Below are 20,000 nucleotides of genomic sequence, written 5' to 3'. Positions count from 1 at the left end.
CTTAGAGCCATCTGTATAAATGAAAGTCATGTCGATGAACTTCGAACGAAGATCCAAAAAACGGGAGTGGTAGACCGAACCGGGGGTGACCTCTTTTGGGAGCGAGCTGAGGTCAAGGTGAACGCGGACCTGAGCCTGGAGCCAAGGTGGCGTGCGGCTCTCGCCCACTCGAAAGGTTGCAGGGAGTGAAAAATTAAGGTGTTGAAGGAGGCGACGAAAGCGAACTCCAGGGGGTAGCAGGGCAGAGACATACAACCCGTATTGACGGTCAAGAGAGTCGTCAAAAAAGGAACGATAAGACGGATGGTCGGGCATTGACAGTAGCCGACAGGCATACCGACAAAGCAGTATATCGCGCCGGTAGGTGAGTGGCAATTCGCCAGCGTCAGCATGAAGACTCTCTACGGGACTGGTATAAAATGCTCCGATCGCAAGTCGTAAACCCCGATGTTGTATGGAGTTGAGGCGGCGTAAGATGGATGGCCGTGCAGAGGAGTATACGAAGCTCCCATAATCCAGCTTGGAGCGGACGATCGACCGATATAGACGAAGTAGGACGGTTCGATCCGCTCCCCACGACAGACCACTGAGAACACGGAGGACATTTAAAGAACGGGTACAACGGGCGGCCAAATATGACACATGTGGAGACCAGCTAAGTTTCCTGTCAAATGTAAGGCCTAAAAATTTGGTTGTCTCCACGATTGAGAGAGCAACGGGACCGAGTCGTAAGGACAGTGGGAGAAACTCTTTGTATCGCCAGAAGTTAATACAGACCGTCTTTTCGGCAGAAAAACGGAAGCCATTGGCGACACTCCAGGAGTAAAGACGGTCAAGAGAACGCTGAAGACAGCGCTCCAGGACATGTGTACACTGCGCGCTGCAATAGATGGTAAAATCGTCCACGAAAAGGGAGCCTGATACATCAGCTGGGAGGCAATCCATTATTGGATTGATCGCGATGGCGAAGAGAGCGACGCTCAAAACTGAGCCCTGTGGCACCCCATTCTCCTGGCGAAAGGTGTCTGACAGGACAGAACCCACACGTACCCTGAACTGTCGATCCATTAAAAAGGAACGAATAAAAAGAGGGAGGCGACCGCGAAGACCCCATGCATGCATGGTGCGGAGAATGCCCGCCTTCCAACAGGTGTCGTAAGCCTTCTCCAAATCAAAGAACACAGCCGCGGTCGGGCGCTTCCGCAAGAAGTTATTCATAATGAAGGTCAACAAGGTAACCAGATGGTCAACAGCAGAGCGGCGCCTACGAAATCCACATTGTACATTGGTAAGTAGGCGTCGAGACTCGAGCAGCCAAACCAATCGAGAGTTAACCATTCGCTCCATCACTTTACAGACACAGCTGGTAAGCGAGATAGGTCGATAACTGGAAGGCAAGTGCTTGTCCTTCCCCGGCTTAGGAATCGGGACAACAATAGACTCGCGCCAGCATGCGGGAACATGTCCCTCAATCCAGATGCGATTGTAAGTACGAAGAAGAAAACCTTTACCCGCAGGAGAAAGGTTCTTCAGCATCTGAATATGAATAGAATCTGGCCCTGGAGCAGAGGACCGTGATCGGCCAAGTGCGTTTTCGAGTTCCCGCATGGTGAATGGGGCATTATAACTTTCACAATTCGAGGAGCGGAAGTTAGGTGGCCTAGCCTCCTCTGCCTGTTTGCGGGGGAGGAAGGCAGGGTGGTAATGAGCGGAGCTCGAAACCTCTGCGAAAAAGCGGCCGAAGGCATTGGAGACAGCCTCAGGGGCCACAAGGACGTCATTCGCGACCTTCAAGCCAGAAACTGGTGAGTGGACCTTAGTGCCAGATAGCCGGCGCAGGCTACCCCAGACAACAGAAGAAGGAGTAAAACTGTTGAAGGTGCTTGTGAAAGCAGCCCAGCTGGCTTTCTTGCTTTCTTTGATAATACGACGACACTGAGCACGTAATCGTTTATAATTGATACAATTCGCCACTGTAGGGTGGCGTTTAAATGTGCGTAAAGCACGTCGACGAGCACGTAAAGCGTCTCTACATGCTGCGGTCCACCAGGGGACCGGTACGCGACGTGGAGAAGGAGGGTGAGGGATGGAATATTCAGCAGCAGCGAGAATGACTTCCGTGAGGTGTGCGACCCGACGATCGCAGCTTGTAAAGGTTTGATCCTGAAAGGTCGCCCTGGAAGAGAAGAGCCCCCAGTCTGCCTTGGAGATGGTCCAATTAGAGAAGCACGGAGAGGGGGTATGCTGCAGGAGATGGATAACACACGGGAAGTGGTCGCTCGAATATGTATCAGAAAGTGCATACCACTCAAACCGGCGTGCAAGTTGGGGAGTACATATAGAGAGGTCTAAATGGGAATAGGTGTGAGATGTGTCCGAAAGAAAAGTAGGGGCGCCAGTATTGAGGCAGACAAGATCGAGCTGGTTGAAAAGGTCTGCTAACAAGGAGCCCCTCGGGCAGGATGCTGGAGAGCCCCAAAGGGGATGGTGGGCATTGAAGTCTCCAGTTAACAAAAATGGTGCAGGTAGCTGAGCAATAAGTTGCATCACGTCTGCCCTGGTAACGGCAGATGACGATGGAGTGTAAACGGTACAAAAGGAAAACGTAAAAGTGGGGAGAGTAATGCGGATGGCAACTGCCTGCAGGACGGTGTGCAACGTGATGGGATCGTAGTAAATATCATCCCGGACCAGCAACATAACCCCTCCATGAGCTGGGATACCTACCACAGGGGGTAGGTCAAAACGCACAGAGGTGTAGTGTGCCAAGGCAATTTGATCGCATGGGCGTAGCTTCGTTTCCTGGAGGGTTACAACGAGCGGACGGTGCAAGCGGAGCAGCAACTTCAAGTCCTCTCGGTTGGAGCGAATGCTGCGAATATTCCAGTGAATAAGTGCCATCGTAAGAAAAGGAAGATGAGAGAAGTGGTCACCTCGAAGGCCGCTTAGGGCCTGGCTTCGAGCGAGCACTGCCGCCGCTATCAGTAGGCGGACAGTCATCGTCCATTGGGTCTATAGGGTCATCGGCCATCTCGGGAGGATGGCCGGGAGTGGGAGCTTCCTCCGCCAGTGAACGGCCAGATGTACGGCTACCAGCGGTGCGGCCAGGCGAAACGGATGACGGCCTGGGGCGGCAACCGCTGGGTGGCGCAGGAGAAGAAATGCGCTGTGGCGTAGAAGGAGAACTGTGCTTCCTATGCGCCTTTTTGGAAGGACGTGTAGTGGAAGTACCGGTCGAAGGCTGGGAGGTCGAGGTACGGAGGAAGTCTGCACGGGATGGTTCCTTCTTGAAGGCCCGTGCATCTGACTTCTGGGTCTTCGTCTTAGCAGAAGCTGAGGAAGGTGCTCGTGTCTGTGGGGTGATGGGAGGAAGAGGAGACGTCGACCGCGCGATCTTAGCACTGGCCGAACGGACGACCGTGGTGCTGAAGGTCAGATCGCATGTTTGGGTTGCTACCTCCCGGGTAGTCCGAGGAGAGGCGAGGCGAGGACAGTACTGTATTTCCCCGCTGGGAGCAGCGTGGGCTTCCTACTAGCCAATAGCTTGCGAGCAGCCGAGGTGGACACTTTCTCTTTGACCCGAATTTCTTGGATACAGCGTTCTTCCTTATAGACAGGACAGTCGCGGGAGGATGCGGCATGGTCACCCTGACAGTTCACACAACGAGGAGACGGAGGTGGACAGTTACCCTCATGGGCATCCCTGCCACAAATGACACATTTAGCCGCATTGGAACAAGACTGTCGAGTGTGATTGAAACGCTGACACTGGTAGCAGCGCGTAGGTGTCGGGACATAGGGGCGAACAGAAATAACCTCGTAGCCCGCCTTGATGCGCGATGGCAGCTTAACACTATCGAAGGTCAAGAAAATTGTCCGGGTCGGTACAAGGTCATTGTTGACCTTTTTCATGACCCTATGGACAGCCGTCACGCCCTGCTCAGCGAGGAATGATTGAAGCTCCTCGTCAGTCAATCCGTCGAGGGAGCTAGTATAGACTACACCACGAGACGAATTCAAAGTTCGGTGGGCCTCCACCCGGACAGGGAACGTGTACAGGAGGGTGGCCCGAAGCAGTTTTTGTGCCTGAAAGGCACTCTCAGTTTCTAGTAATAAGGTGCCGTTACGCAACCTAGTACAAGATTTGACAGATCCGGCTATGGCATCTACGCCCTTCTGAATAACGAAAGGGTTGACAGAGGAAAAATCCTTTCCGTCCTCAGATCGAGAAACTATGAGGAACTGTGGGGCAGGCGGTAGTACTTTTGTCACTGTTGGCTGGTCACGTTTCCGTTTTTGGGTCGAAGTCGAAAGAGATGGAGTAGAATCCATTGCGGAGGAATCCCCCATGATTGCCAGCGTCTCCGATGGCGCGCTCCTTCCTTGTGGGGACCCTCTCAGAGGGCGCTCCCGCCTTAGGTGAATGTTTACACCTCAGGTCACACCTCCCGAGAAACAGACGGAGGGACCAATCGGCATGGTCAGAAGGTATCAGCTCAGGCAATCACCCCTCCCCGGGCCTGGCCTTTACCAGGGGGTACGCGCGTGCCTTACATGTCTACCCAGGGCGGGGAATTACGCGTTACCCCGTCACCGGCTACGCGTGCGAACGCGTGGGTCGGCCTTCAGGCACGCACAGGGAGGAAGGAAGAAGAGGAAAAAGAAGAGAGAGAGGGAGAAAGAGGACAGACTGTCTCAAACGCCGAGGCGGAGACCAGAGAAGGCAAGGAGAAGAAGGCAATGAGAAAGCAAGGAGAAGAAGGCAATGACAAGGCAAGGAGAAGAAGGCAATGAGAAAAAGGCAATGAGAAAAAGGCAATGAGAAGGCAAGGAGAAGTCAAGGGAAAGAGTAAGGAAGACAGTGAGGTGTAGAAGAGCAAAGAAAGGAACCAACAAAAGGAAGGAAGAAACGAGAAGTGAAAAACCAAAAAGACCACGATGATAGGTCGTGGAACCGTCCGTCTCCGGACGCAGGCGCTAACTACCCCCGTGAGGGGGATGGACTCCTTTTAGTCGCCTCTTACGACAGGCAGGAATACCGCGGGCCTATTCTAATCCCCGGACCCGCAGGGGGGCCATACCTTTGTCTAATGCTCTGTGCTGTAGGAGGACCCACACCATACCTAGAACGTAAGTCACACTTAACAGTTATTATTGACCCACACAGCGCAAAACTGAAAAAACAAAACCCTTTCTGTTGTTCCGACACTATTTTTACTAGAACTGAAGTGGGCACACACTGCTGCTACCCAGCAGGGACCCTGTAACACACTTTAAAAATTTGCTCTTTCCAACAGTATGTTGTTCATGCACGTATCTTAAATAACATAGTTACGATTCTTTTGGATAAACCCTGTATTTAATTACCATCGCATAGCTACATACATTTTATAGAAAATAATTTGTCACTGTGTCTTACCTAATGTTGCCAGTCAACATCACCCATTGCCAACTGCTTTCTTATTCCACATTTTTCTTAATTAGTATATGACGGCACAAGTTTTACGATTTTGATGCAAATATACATAACCTACGTGCACATATATAATTGCTTTCAAATGTATTGTCAGAACTACAGGAAGTTCATTAGTAAAAACTTAAAAACTAATCCTGACCTTTTTGTGTGGAACTGTGGACTAAAAATGTTTTCATGAAATGTAAAACTTAAGAAATTACTGTCATTCGCATTTTCCTACTGTTCACACCATTTTTGTGAAGTCCCCTGAAAAGTGTAGAAGGGGGTTCCACTGTAAATTCCATCCATTGAAAGTGTAAAACAGATTTGGATATTTCTAAAAACAGTATATTTAAGTTAAATTGTGGACAGGTATTGCACAAAAAATAGATACAGCAATTCTCTGAAATTTCTTTTACTTGCATCATCAGTAACATGGAGCAATGGAAGAAATGAGTTAAGTATCTTAACAAATGTCCCATTTTCCAGCACGGCAAAGCACTATACTGGTTCATAGAATTTTTGCTGTATTAGAAATTTTTTTTTTGGCAAACTCATTTGTAACAAAAAATACTTTTCTTTAGTAATATCAAATAAATAACTGCATTCACTACACTACAAGATATAAAAATGTGAGCATTCTTACAAAGCAACAAGATAAATGCAATAAACAATAAATTAAACATTAAAAACAATGTTTATAAAACTTGGATGGAGCAAATTACTACAGAATTAGAAACTTTTGGCTTAAAAATAACACCAAAAGCATAAAATTTTGAAAAACTATTTCAGTGAATTGAGTCTTATGATCCAAATATTTGTGCTAAGTAGATCTGGAACCTTTTGTACATCATAGGAATGCTTGCAGCAACATAATGGAAGGCATACAACAGCTTTTATAGGGATGCTCCAACATTACCAACAAACTCATGAGAACTTTATAAAATATAATTAATTACTGTTAATTTGTTAGGAACATCCCAAAAGCTTATCCTCACAAAACTATTTTACAGAAAATATCAGAATATATCAGTCTCTTTTTAATCTTACACTGGAACAGAACTATTACAGATGCACATATCACATCCACTCAGTCATTCACAACACAAAAATATGCAGACTCATTTCTACAATTCATCTTTGCGTGGTAAATCGTCATCTTCATCCTCTTCTTCAGCCTGTAAGGAGTGAAAAGAAAAAAATATTAGAAACAATAAAAGGAAACCATACAGAAAAAATTTCCAACCTCAGCACCATCCAAAATTAAACAACTGGATGACATGTACAGATCCAGCCCATTATTTGAAGGCAACGAATTTTCTTAGAGAAGCAGAACTTTATTCTCATAAGGTAAGTCTTTCCGCTCCCGGGATTGGAATGACTCTTTACCCTCTCCCTTAAAACCCACATCCTTTCGTCTTTCCCTCTCCTTCCCTCTTTCCTGATGAGGCAACAGTTTGTTGCGAAAGCTTGGATTTTGTGTGTATGTTTGCGTGTCTGTCGACCTGCCAGCACTTTCATTTGGTAAGCCACATCATCTTTGTTTTTAGATATATTTTTCCTACGTGGAATGTTTCCCTCTATTATAACCAACAATTTTATCAGTCGCACCACAATTTACACACACTACTGTACCCTTCTGTTGATCATCACAAAAACAGTCAATTTTAACATTATGAATTTAATTCCATCACAAATTCACAACAGCTGCACATCTAGAATGGGGAAAGAACAAATCATATTGTCTCACTCTTGGAGGTTCTGATCACAGCTTTTGGAAAATGAAGTATTAAAAATTGTGGCATGAAGGTAATGCCCTACGTAAAAATAACGCAATCTCAACTGCCCGAGAGCAAATTTGGGTAAGAAATGGAAGTCTTCACGAATGCCTTGCTGAAGGTTTCGTTCAAGAAGTCATAAGGAGAAATTTAATATATGACAGTAAAGGGTTCTGGACTCCAAATTCTGATTTAACCCACAATTAGCAGGATGTTTACTGACAATCCAGATTACAGTAAATCTGTTAGTACCTTATATGTTTAGTCGTCCATATTTTTGATCTGCACATGCCAGTCATATTGAAATGTCAAGATTGATGAGCTTACAACTATTTAATATTTTTAACGTGTTCCTGTGGAATAACTTTCAAGTCATTCCTTCCCTTACATGCAAATTTTGCATGTGTACATAAGGTAGCATTAGACAACAACCATCTTTTACAATGATACACCCTGGGCATTAATTCTAGTACCCCTCTGACCAGTTCACACGGCGAAGATTACATTCACTTAATTAGCTGATCAGATTATTCTCAACTCATTTATCTAATATGTTATGTGACTATAGTAAAATAGATTTGCAATATTTCTGACATTTCATGTCAAACTAGATGCTGGTTTTTAATGGTTCACAAAGAAAGAGGGGGTTAATTCTAATAATACAGGTCAATATCAACCAAATATACAGCTCCGTTTAAAAGAACCTTTTATATTCAGCATATTTTCAGTCTATCATTCGAGATTTTTTCCAATTACATATAAAAATCAAATTATTTTTAAAAAAGACACCAAAACAAAAGAGTAAGTCATCTAAAAAAGTAATCACATGACGTACAACACAAATGGTAAGTTTACCTCATCAGGAGCAGCTTGTCCATAGGTACCGCCAGATTCCAAAAACTTTGTGAGTCCTTCCAGAGTTCTTTCACCGTTGTACTCTATGACCTACAAACAAAATCCAAACAGAATGAAATAAACTCATCACAATTATTTGATTTTGTGTGTGTGTGTGTGTGTGTGTGTGTGTGTGTGTGTGTGTGTGTGTGTGTATCAAATTACCCATTTAACCATTTCTTCAACTACAATATACAAAATATTTCAGTAGACAGATATGAATGAAGTTTCCTGCATTAAGTTGTTCAGCTTTGCTCTACATATGTCTTCTATTAATAACTGAAATCATTCTGTATGATTTTGTTAAATTTAAGAGATTGCACAAATAATTACCTTGTTTTCACCTTTCGTGTAAAGTTTCAGTGTAGGAAAACTCGTTATCTTCGTATGCTCTAGTTCATTTGCTGTAGCATCCATTTTTGCTATCACAACACTGTCACTGTCTTTAAATTTCTCACCAAGCTGCAAAGAAACATTAGATGTTGAGTCATCAACATTTTAATTTATTTTTAAAGAGTAAAAAATTTTCATAAACAAAGGTTACCTGATCATAAATAGGAGCAAGCTGTTTGCAGTGACCACACCATGGTGCATAGAATTCCACCAAGACATCTTTGGATTTATCAAATGCTATTTCATCAAAATTTGTAGAGACAAGAACCTTGACAGGTGTCTTGTCCCAATCATCAGGCAGTGTTTGAGAAAGCAGGTGTTGCTACAAACAAAACAAAATAAAATAATTACAAAAAAGAAAATAGATACATAAACACAGTTTGTGTTAACATTTTCCCAGATAGACCAAACTATTCATGTTTCTGTACATAAGCAGCTCAAACATTATCTGACTGACTAGCACAGATGTAAATCACATTTCTGTGGGACTGGACATTATGCCCCCGATAAGAGGCGAAGTCCCACAGTATTGGCTGTATTGCCATGGGAACTTTTTAGTTCCACTTGGATAATAGTTCATGGATTGCATCCATCCAAGGGACAGTATCATATGAACAGAAGCTCAAGTATTGCATACCTTGGTAATCCGCACTTGAGCCTCTTATTTCCAAAATTTGTAAATCTCTTAAAGTTGCAATGGTCAAACATTGTTTTTAGACAACACACCCTTTTTATATACAGGAAAAAAAGTTTTTCAAATCAGTTCATAAATGAGACGGATGAAGAACAGTACAATACAAACAAAAATTAACAACAGGAAAACAGCAAATGTTACACAGTAAAACTTCATCGAAGTGTAACGTGCATACTTCCGATGTCTGACCGAACTGTACATTTATTTTAGTCCCAAAGCATTCAATACATCTTTATATGCTAATTTTTTGTATAAAACAGAATTGCTGAACACAGAAACAGAATGCAAATTTTAAGATGATCTGTTAGATAATGGTTGTACCCGACAAGGTCAAGTATTCCAAATAAATGCTTTACTTGCATTACTTTCTACCAGTTTCAGTTGACTATTAGCACTTTAAGGGATAACATGATGTTGAACAAAAAGTGTGTGTCACTAACACTCAACAACAATTTAAGGTCATTGGGGAGAACAAGAAAGAAACACCCTGTGCACAAAATAAAGCTGCATTAAAAATTTAGTAAAACACAGACTTCTGATACCTTATGAAACAAGGATAAGATACAGGACAAGGAGAGAAAAGAATGGGCAAACAAAAAAGGCAAAGGTGAGATATGAAGAAACTAACAAGATAGTGCGGTAATGGTTCGTTAAGCGCCCGGGGGGGAGGGGGGGGGGGGGGGCTACTTTGCCTGGACCCATGTTACACAGTGAAGTTCCGGAAGTCACTACAGAGCTCGGAAATACAGTGTTTAAGGCATCTACAGGATAACTTGACAGTTACGAAGTGGGGGATAACTCTGTGTGGAATGAGATGTGTGGGGAAGCTAAAGATGTGCAGGAAAGCTTAGCAATAGAATGGAAGACAACACTGTAAACGCCAACTGCGAATGACCCAAAAGATGTGTTCAATACTGATAAAACAGGACTTTTATTGCAGATTGCCTTCAAAATCTCTAGCAATTTGGGATGAAAAGTATACTGGCAGAAAAACATCCACAGAAAGGCTTACTGTAACATTGTGTGGAAACACACTAGGTGAAATGGAGAAGCTACTGGTGACTGGTAAGGCAGCAAAATCACATTGTTTCAAAAACTTAAGATGGTAGTAAGCTTCCAGTAATATGGTAAAGAAATAAAAAGTCTGGATGGTGAGTGGTCTTACGGAAGAATTGCTGAGCTCTTTCAGTGGCAAAATGAAAACTGCAAAGTTCTCCTTTTCCTGGACAATGCAATCTGCCAACTAAGTTATCAACATGAGATTGGCTTGGTTCCATGTTCAACCAGCCACACACAACCCATGGACCAGAGGGTTAGTTACACATTCAAGTTCCATTATAGGCAATTGTTGATGCAGTCTCTTATACTTAGTGTTGAAGAAGCCAAATGTGCATTATGCTCTTGCATGGTAATTTTCTGTCCTGGATGCTGTAAATTAGATTGGCTTGGCAGTAAGAGAAATAAAGCCCAAAACCTACCAAGTGCTTCAACAAAGTGGGGTTTGGAGGTCAAGAACATGTTTCTGTGTCCACTGGAGCTCAAGAAAATGCAGTAGCAACTGCTGAATTAAAATGTGAAACATTACATTTAGTGCAGATGACTACAGTCTAAGAGATGACTTTCTGTCAACTTACTCCACTTTTACTTCAGCAACAGATTTAATAGAAACCCACAACACAGAAGATGATCAGGAAGAAATAAAGGATGAAGAGGAGAAAAATAATGTCCCTAGCAAAATTACTATGCCAGAAGAAGCTACTGCACGCATAAACAATATTACCCCAAGCTGTATGAACTATTGCATAGTGCAAAAGGAACTGCGAAGAAAAAAATCTGAATGGTAAATCCAAACAGGTTTCCATCCTTGATATGTGGTGGAAAAACTGAACTGTAAAAGAAATAAACATGGCAATAATATGTACATACATACAACAATAAATGAATTTAAAGTTATAGAGAAACTACAGAAATGCTGTATTATTTATCAATTAGTGTTCAGTTGTACAATACACTGTACAAGAACACCTACTGTGCATGAGTGGAAGTACTTAAATAAATGCATAATTAAAATTTGTACTTTTGTGCATGATACCTGACAAATTTTTATGTAGCCTAGTGGGTTTTGTGTAATCCAGAAACTTGTCCAATTTGGAAAATTATTTTAGTTCCATGCAATTCCAATTGGAGCACTTACTCTATAATCTTTATGACATTGGTCTTTCACTGGCAATAAAGGTTTTGTGAAACTTCTGTTTTGTTATGAACTGCTAGTTCATCTGCCAAGCACACATTGTACATGTGCCTGTGTCCTACATCAGACAGTTTAAGAAACTAACCAAATAGTATACAGGGTTTCTCAAAACCTACACTGCAACTTCAATTGGTAATAGCATCCAAACTCGTTAAAATAGTCACGCCACATATGGCTTATGTGACTAAGTTTTGATTGTATGTTTGCCAGGTTGTGAGTGAAGCATAATGACAATGGGCCAAGAAAAGGCTCAGTGTGTGGAACAGTTTATTATGACCAAATCAGGCACACAGGTTGAAAGGAACTTGGGAACACAGTACAGAAAGCAATGACCATTGTGGACATTGATACACCAGATGTAAAGGTACTTTATGCAGACAGGAAATGATGTGAAGCATCATACCAGATGACAAGCAACAACTGAAGCTGACACACAACAGACTGGCAGGTGTGGTCCAATAACCTGGCTTCCTAGGTCAGGTGACATTACACTGATGGACTTCTTTCTACGGGATTATGTCAAGGTCAGGGTCAGGGTCTACTGAACACCTGTCAAACCCACCAATGTTTTACAGATATAGATCATTATTGCCACTGCCAGAGCTGATGTTCCGTTGCACCAAGTGTGGATACAGCTCTATTACAGACTGGGTGTTCAGTGTGGCAAGGAAGACACACATGTTGAAATCAATTGAATGCCATAAAAACTGAGATATTGTATAACATAAGCCAGACTGTATCAATATCTTAATTAGTTTGGACACTATAACACAAAAGCACCATACCTTTTGAAAAATCTTACGTCAACTGTGAAATCACAAAAGTTACGGGCAACAGCTATGGAGTAATCCAGCGTGATACTAGTACAGGGGAATGCAGTTACAACTTCCAACCACTATGACCAATCTTTATACAGCTAAGAGTTATGATAGCCCATATTGGCTTCAGCTGTATCATTATGTAGATAATGTAGAACACCTTTGATATCACTTGTGGGCTCCAAACAATTGTAAAAAAATTAAACTAGACATCAAAGTTTCCTATTATCTACGAAACAGTACAGTTTCCCTGCAGTGTCATTGGAAATTTATTCCAGTAAGAAATATTAGGCAGCCACTGCCACTGGAAACTTTTAGGCTAAAGATTTAGAATGCCTAATTTTTTCTTCAATGATTTATCTTCTCAAGAGTAAAGCCATCAGGTTCTTCCTTACCATTAAATGGGCATTACATATAGTTCACATTACATTACATTATATTACATTACATTACACTACACTACAAAGAAGTCTTGCATTTAATATGGAATCCTTTACTCTAAAGTAACTATGAGGAATAGTGGAATAAGTAGTATGCATAGCACGAAAGAAACACGTTTGGAAATATGTTCAAATTATGGACGACAGAAACAAGTGAAAAAACTTTTCTGCAAATGGCATCAGTATTATATGTCCAATTAAAGAGATTATCCAAAATTATACCCAAGTTCTTTGAGAAGAACAGGAGAGACTGTTTGTGCAATTCTGAACTAATCCAAGTTTGACAGGATAGTTTACTTGGTACCTTTTGCATTTAGTTTAAGCCCCAGTTTCTGAACCCAGAAGACAGATGGCATTTAAATTGGAGGTCATAAATAGTCTCAATGTGACCTCACTGCTATCTACAGCATATTTCTGGCCATCATTTATCTTAAGTAGTGGAGTGTGAGGTGTGGTGTTGTGTTTACAACACATCTTTCCCGCTGAATTTGTATAATTATTCAGCCAGCTGATCATGAATATAACCAAGGGCTTTGAAAACAGTGAAGACAATGCTGATTGATGATTAATCACCAGATGATTTAGGGTTTCCACCCAAAAAGATAAATTTGCTTTTCCACCAAATGGGCTATGTCCTGTGCAGAATAAACGTTAAATAGGTTTGTGCTCTAGTATAAGCAGTGTGCCATGTCTGCCCACTCTACTTCCAACAGGATATTCGCTATCACTATCTGTATTTGGTCTATAACATCATAGACGACAACCACATCATTTGTATCACTATTTTAGAATTACCCAGCAAAATTAAGATATTCTTAGAACGAAAACCGTCTTAACACATTAAATTATATATAAAAACAAAGATGAGGTGACTTACTGAACGAAAGCGCTGGCAGGTCGATAGACACACAAACAAACACAACATACACACAAAATTCAAGCTTTCGTAACAAACTGTTGCCTCATCAGGAAAGAGGGAAGGAGGGAAGGAGAGGGGAAGACGAAAGGAAGTGGGTTTTAAGGGAGAGGGTAAGGAGTCATTCCAATCCCGGGAGCGGAAAGACTTACCTTATGGGACACGCACATATCCATGTGTGGATGGATATGTGCGTGTGTATACCTGTCCTTTTTTCCCCATAAGGTAAGTCTTTCCGCTCCCGGGATTGGAATGACTCCTTACCCTCTCCCTTAAAACCCACTTCCTTTCGTCTTCCCCTCTCCTTCCCTCTTTCCTGATGAGGCAACAGTTTGTTGCGAAAGCTTGAATTTTGTGTGTATGTTTGTGTTTGTTTGTGTGTCTATCGACCTGCCAGCGCTTTCGTTCGGTAAGTCACCTCATCTTTGTTTTTACATATAATTTTTCCCACGTGGAATGTTTCCTTCTATTATTTTAACACGTTAAATGTGTGATAAAACAATGGAAGGATCAGGTTGGAATATCTACAATATTACAAAAAGGATACATTGCTCCTCACCATAAAGACAACCCATTGAGTTTAAACAAGCAAACAAAAAGACTGTTACACATGTAGCTTTCATCCAGAGCCTTCATCAGAAAAGAAAATGCACATGTTCACAAAAGCAGGTACACCTCACACACAGAACCACTATCTCTGGCAGGCAGCCAAGCCACCAGAAAGGGTGCTTGAGATGTGCCTGTTTGTGCGAATGTGTGTGTTTTCTGACAGACTTTAGCTGAAAGCTAAACGTATAACAATATGCCTGTCTGGTACTCTGTGTGCCATCCTTACAGTGAGTATTCGTCCATCCTTTTCCTAAGACTGTAAATGTGTAATAATACAGCACACATGATTTTGTTTAAACATTAAAATTACAGTATTACCCTCACCAAAGAGGACATTTGACAAATTTTCATACTTAGCTAACTCACCTTCAGATTACCATCAAGGAAGCCCTGTACAAAGTTCTTTATGTTATCTGCAGTTATTTCTGGGTTTTCTGGCTTATATTTGGCCATGTCTTCCTCCAAACGGATAAGACGCATAGCAGGTACCTCTTCCTTCTTCATACCAAAAAATTCTAGGATTCTCTGATGATCTTCGTCATCAGAATTAATGGAAACAAACAGCAACTGGAAACAAGGAATATTTTATTAATGACATGGATTACATGTTTATCTTTCATTCTAAATTTTTTTCCCTTTACACAAGTTTAATGTTACAATGCATCACTTACAAAAAATAAATTTTGGTTATGCAGTAGCATTTATGTTTAGAAAACCTTTGTTCTCATTCCCAGAAACACTGCTAGAAGATACATTAACTTCAATCAAATTGGACTAACTGTATCACTGATGTAAATATGGTCAGGAGTAAACAACAATGACAAACACACATTCTCAGTGTTAGTGCTCCTATTAGGAACATACGGACAATAGCACAAAAGTAGAGTGGGCCCTTTTTTTAGTTATGTCTTGCTTCTTTCAATCATGACAGATCTGCCAGAGGAGGAACAGATAAATCCCTCAAGTTAGTTTGTCCCTGCCATCTGTTGATGGATCTGTGTACTTATAAAATAAGTGTTCTCCCTACTTGGTAAAATAGTAGGTCATGTCAACAACATAGAAAGTGCCAGATTCAGTTGGAGTATCAGCTTTTCCATTATTCTCGTGACCATAAAGATTAAAACTTAAATGTTACTTATTTGTATACCTACTTTTTGCAATAAAGTTCATGTGCAGGGGGGACAAGTGTACTTTAAGCATGCCACTTCATACTGAAATATTACTTGTACACTCCAGCAGAGGGCCATGGTGATAATGGAATATTTGAAATTGTGTTCATGCAGTGTTACTAAAGTGTCGACAGTAAGTATTTAGTGTCTTAGGTATGTCCCAGAAACGACACCATGAATAATATTTCCATTTAAAATTCATGTGACATTCACGTAGAAATAACTGAGCTCTTACATCTTGCCTCTTTCACTACAGAGAAGTGAGATAATACACAGCCAGGAGATACTGAGAGGCATAAAACACAAAAGAAAAAACAATATCTTGGGAAAGGCACTTACAACGAAGTGGCTTGACACAGTTCTCAAATGGGTTGGTGTAGAAACGAAACTGCATGGAAGGGGTCATCACAATTTTCACATTTAAGTTGAAAGGTATAAAGTCATTACTTTAAACCAACATATGGCACCAAGAATAAAAAAGTGTCTTTCACAAAGATTAAATAATTATGCATGATCTGTACTTAAGAAGTACAATTTGCAGAAGAATTTCATGCCATTATGAAATGAGCCTATAGACCATGTTTTAATGTAATTGGGTTCTAATCCTATCCAGCAAGTCTCACATGATCTAGGGTTCTGGGTGACCTTTCCAATTCCCTACATTTCCTAAACCTCACCAGTCATTTTCCTTCATCCTCTTCCTTCCCCTTCAACTCTTTTGCAAGAATGGAGCCAGCAGCTCCGAAAGCTTTCACATTTCTGTAATTTTTATGCATTATCTCCTCCCACCATGTGATGAGCAGATTCTTTTTATCAATCCAATGATATTATATTTTCAAAAACAGATTATTTTCTTTAGGACAATCTTGTAATGAGATTTTAACCTGGCTTTCCATATTCAATAACATCTGCTAAATGCGAAAAATAGAAAGTTTATAATTTTATTTTAAAAGATGGACAATGGAAAACACTGACATATGCTCATGAACAGCATTAGCAGAAGGCACAGCCAGAAAGTTTGCCTCTAAAATTAAGGTTCTCCGGAACTACTACTCTCCACTTTTTATTTGGAATTCACATTAACTTCCCATAGTATTGCAGTAAACGTGTGTATGATCTTTGAATCCATAACTGTGATTAGAAAACAGAAAATTCAAAATAGCTACAGTAGGGTGTTATTTTGTTATCAAAAAAGGTAAGGACTTTTGAACAACTACATGTGAGAATACACCATAGCCAAACGCTGCCATTAAAAAATAAAAAAAAATAAGAAACACACAATTCATATACTGGTAAGGCAAAACAGTGGGTTGAACTAACGTCAAAAGTGAAGCATTAACCATTTTTAATGGCAAGAATGGAGTTAACTTTCAGAGTTTTCTGTTCACAGGAAGCGAGTTACAGATTGACAAGTAAAATAGCTGCAAATTCAAAGGCTTCACGTAGAACATCCAGACACAATGGTAAAGAAATTCAAATACCATCAGGTTAATACTGAAAAGTATTGACTTTACTAGATGGATCACCGGGGACATGTGTTCATGTGTTTTGTCTGAGTCTATGGTGGTGTATCAAAGAAAGCTAAAAGAATCCTTTTATGCCCGGGAAGTATCATGCTTTCTAAGTGAATCTAATCTAACAGAATCAGGGTATATATGCGGACAACGAAAAAAATTCCCAGATTTTTCCCGGATTTCCCGGTTAAAAATACTCTTTCTCCCAGGGGAAAACAAACTTTTTTGTGTTAAGTGACAGTGTGTGTTCCCTTGGAACAACAAAACTTATCAATCCTTTGAATGGTTATTGATTTATACATGGGCGTAGAATTTCCTGGCACTTTAGAAAACTAAAGTCGGGGAAAAAGACGTTTTGGAAATATCTTTGATGTGCAGCAACTTGTACGCTGTATATTTTTGTATTATGAAAGTATACATTGTAATTCCACAAAATACCGCATGTTACTTTCCGAATCATTGAAATCAAGATTTCAATGCGCTTTTGTAAGCCACTCATAGCTCATGTCATGTAATCTCGCCAGCCGATGACAGCGGCTATTCAGAGCATAGGACATGTGATGTAGTCAGCCAATAGCAACATCACTTAAGCAGCACAAACACACAAACAGGGAAAGTTAATACTTTAACATACATAGTGTTGCTACAAGAAAAGCAAAGCTTTTACATATAATATTTGTCTCTAAGGTTAATAAGCTGCAACAGAAGCTAAGCTTTCACATATAATGTTTATCTTTTTTGCACATGTACTTTAAGATACATCACACAAATGTACCAGTAAAGTTTTTAATAATTAAATAAATGTCTCCTTCAGGGTTTGAAATTCTTCTAAATGGCTTGTCATCAAAGAGTTTATTTTTAAATGAGAGTCAAATGCTCTAATTTAAGAAAGTCATGGCACATTCTCGCACATAGTTCAACTTGGGAAATAGGAAATTTACTTTGAAAGTAACACTTTTCAAAGCACCATTCGCAATATTTTCCTGCGACCTGTTAGAAACAGGCTCGTTTCAGCAGATGCCAGAGAGCGCAGGTAACAGGTATCATTTCACTTGGGCAGCTACCATGACGTAAGAAGCCTGTATGTACATTCATGTAAAAAATTAAAAGATAACTGGCTATGGCAAGGAAAGAGTTTCTGAAGAGAAATTTGTTAATATCAAGTATAGATTTAAGTGTCAAAGTCACTTCTGAATTTATTTGTACGGAGAGTAGCCATGTATGGTAGTGAAACATGGATGATAACTAGTTAAGACAAGAAGAGAATAGAAGCTTTCTGTAACGAATAGAATTAGGGAGAAGAGGAATTTTTAGCACAACTTGACTAGAAGAAGGCATCAGTTGGTAGGACATGTTGTGAGGTATCAAGGGATCACCAATTTAGTATTGGAGGGAAGCGTGTAGGGAGACCGTGGGATGAATGCACTACGCAGATTCAGAAGGATGTAGGTTGCAGTAGTTATTCGGAGATGAGGCTTGCACAGGATAGAGCAGCATGGAGAGCTGCATTAAACCAGTCTCTGGACTGAAAACAACAACAACAAATATAATTAACTGATGTTTTTGTATGTACTATTTTATTTTTTCCAACAAAGTGAAGCACAAAAGGGCATTTTTCTCAGAAATCAGAATAAGGCGATAGCCCACGTTATTACTCAAGTATCTGTAAATAAGTAAGAAAATTTAGTTCAGTATAAGATATGCAGAAATTACCTTTTCCCGGAAGTCCTTGGCAGATTCACGAGCAGCATCCAAGTATTTATCAAAATGTCCAGCCTCCTTCGATAAGAATATGAGAAGATGGCTCTTAATTTCACCACCAAAAATTTTCTGGGCAGTATCATGATTGAATTCCACTACTAGTGGAAGAGACTGAGCTGCCACAAATTTCTTTATGGCTTGTTCTGTTACCTCACCATCCATGACAGCTTTGCCTTCATCAAACTGAAAAAGGTACGATTTTTCATTAGCGAACAATGAAAACTTTCTTTTACCATAGGTGAAAACTGACAATTGCTACAACAGAAGTTGTCACACGTACTTCAAGTCAAACACGTAAATTGTTGAGAAGAAATGTATTTTGCTTTATCAACTTTAAAGGAAAAAACTGCTTTAAAGAGCTTTTCAATGAGTAGTTTGAAGAAACATCTTACATATTTTTAACAGCACATCTATAATAAAAATATACCTTTTATTTTTTATAATATTGTCATCAATTGCACTGTATTCGGAAAATACCTCGGAAGATCTACATCTATGTACATACTCTGCAAGCCACAATATGGGGTATGGCAAAGGCACTCTCAAACAGAGCAAGGGAAAAATGTCAATATGCTTCCGTACATGCCCTGATTTCTTACCTTGTCTTCGCAGTGCTTACACAAGATGTATGTTGGTAGCAGCAGAACCGTTATGTAGCCTGTCACAAATGTCAATAGTGTATCACAAAAAGAATGTCTACTCCCCTCCAGGTATTATCATTTTAGTTCATGGAGTGTTTCTTTAATACCTGCATGTTAACTGAATCTACCAGTAACAAATCTAGTAGCACACCTCTGAACTGCTTTGATTTCCTCCTATCATTTAAAGCAGAAAAGGGTCTACTACACATGGGTTCTAAAATGCACACCTTGCGAGCTATGTGCACTTGTTCAGTAGGGCTGATGTTTTTTCCAGTAGCAAAAATGAATAAGTGCTCATAGTTCTTAAGATACGAGTTTTAGAGACTAAATCTACTACACTGTTTTTGCTTCAAATAATCGTTCCAGTCACATCCTTGAATACTGATCATTCTTCAGAGAGACTCTGTAGATGAGCTACATCTGGCTAGAATCCTCCCAATAAACCAACAGCAATCTTTTGTCTTCTCTACAAAATTTCATTTCAATTTGTAATGTTACACCTAGATATTTAATCGACATGATTTGTCAAGCAGCACGTTACTAATACTGTATCCAAGTTTGCTTTCCAACTAACCTTCAATTATCTACATTTTCCCACATTCAGAGCAGCCAGCCATTCATTTCTTAAACTAGATATTCTGTCCAAGTCATCCTGCAGTCAAATGTA

The 20,000-nt window shown here is 40.6% G+C and overlaps 1 protein-coding gene across 1 annotated transcript in view; it reads right to left on the bottom strand.

The window, feature by feature from the left end:
• Nucleotides 1–5,854: 5,854 nt before the first annotated feature.
• LOC126473310 (protein disulfide-isomerase) overlaps nucleotides 5,855–20,000 on the bottom strand; it is a 30,191-nt gene continuing 16,045 nt past the window's right edge. Inside the window, exons 5-10 of the mRNA XM_050100287.1 lie at nucleotides 18,645–18,875; nucleotides 14,615–14,815; nucleotides 8,672–8,842; nucleotides 8,461–8,589; nucleotides 8,089–8,178; nucleotides 5,855–6,633 (exon numbers count right to left, since the gene is read on the bottom strand). Of these exons, the coding sequence (XP_049956244.1) occupies nucleotides 6,583–6,633; nucleotides 8,089–8,178; nucleotides 8,461–8,589; nucleotides 8,672–8,842; nucleotides 14,615–14,815; nucleotides 18,645–18,875 (873 nt within the window). The 3' untranslated portion in view covers nucleotides 5,855–6,582. The remainder of the gene's footprint in view (nucleotides 6,634–8,088; nucleotides 8,179–8,460; nucleotides 8,590–8,671; nucleotides 8,843–14,614; nucleotides 14,816–18,644; nucleotides 18,876–20,000) is intronic.

This window comes from Schistocerca serialis, chromosome 4 (genome assembly GCF_023864345.2).
Source record: "Schistocerca serialis cubense isolate TAMUIC-IGC-003099 chromosome 4, iqSchSeri2.2, whole genome shotgun sequence".
NCBI lineage: Eukaryota > Metazoa > Arthropoda > Insecta > Orthoptera > Acrididae > Schistocerca > Schistocerca serialis.
This window is presented reverse-complemented; position numbering and strand designations above follow the sequence as displayed.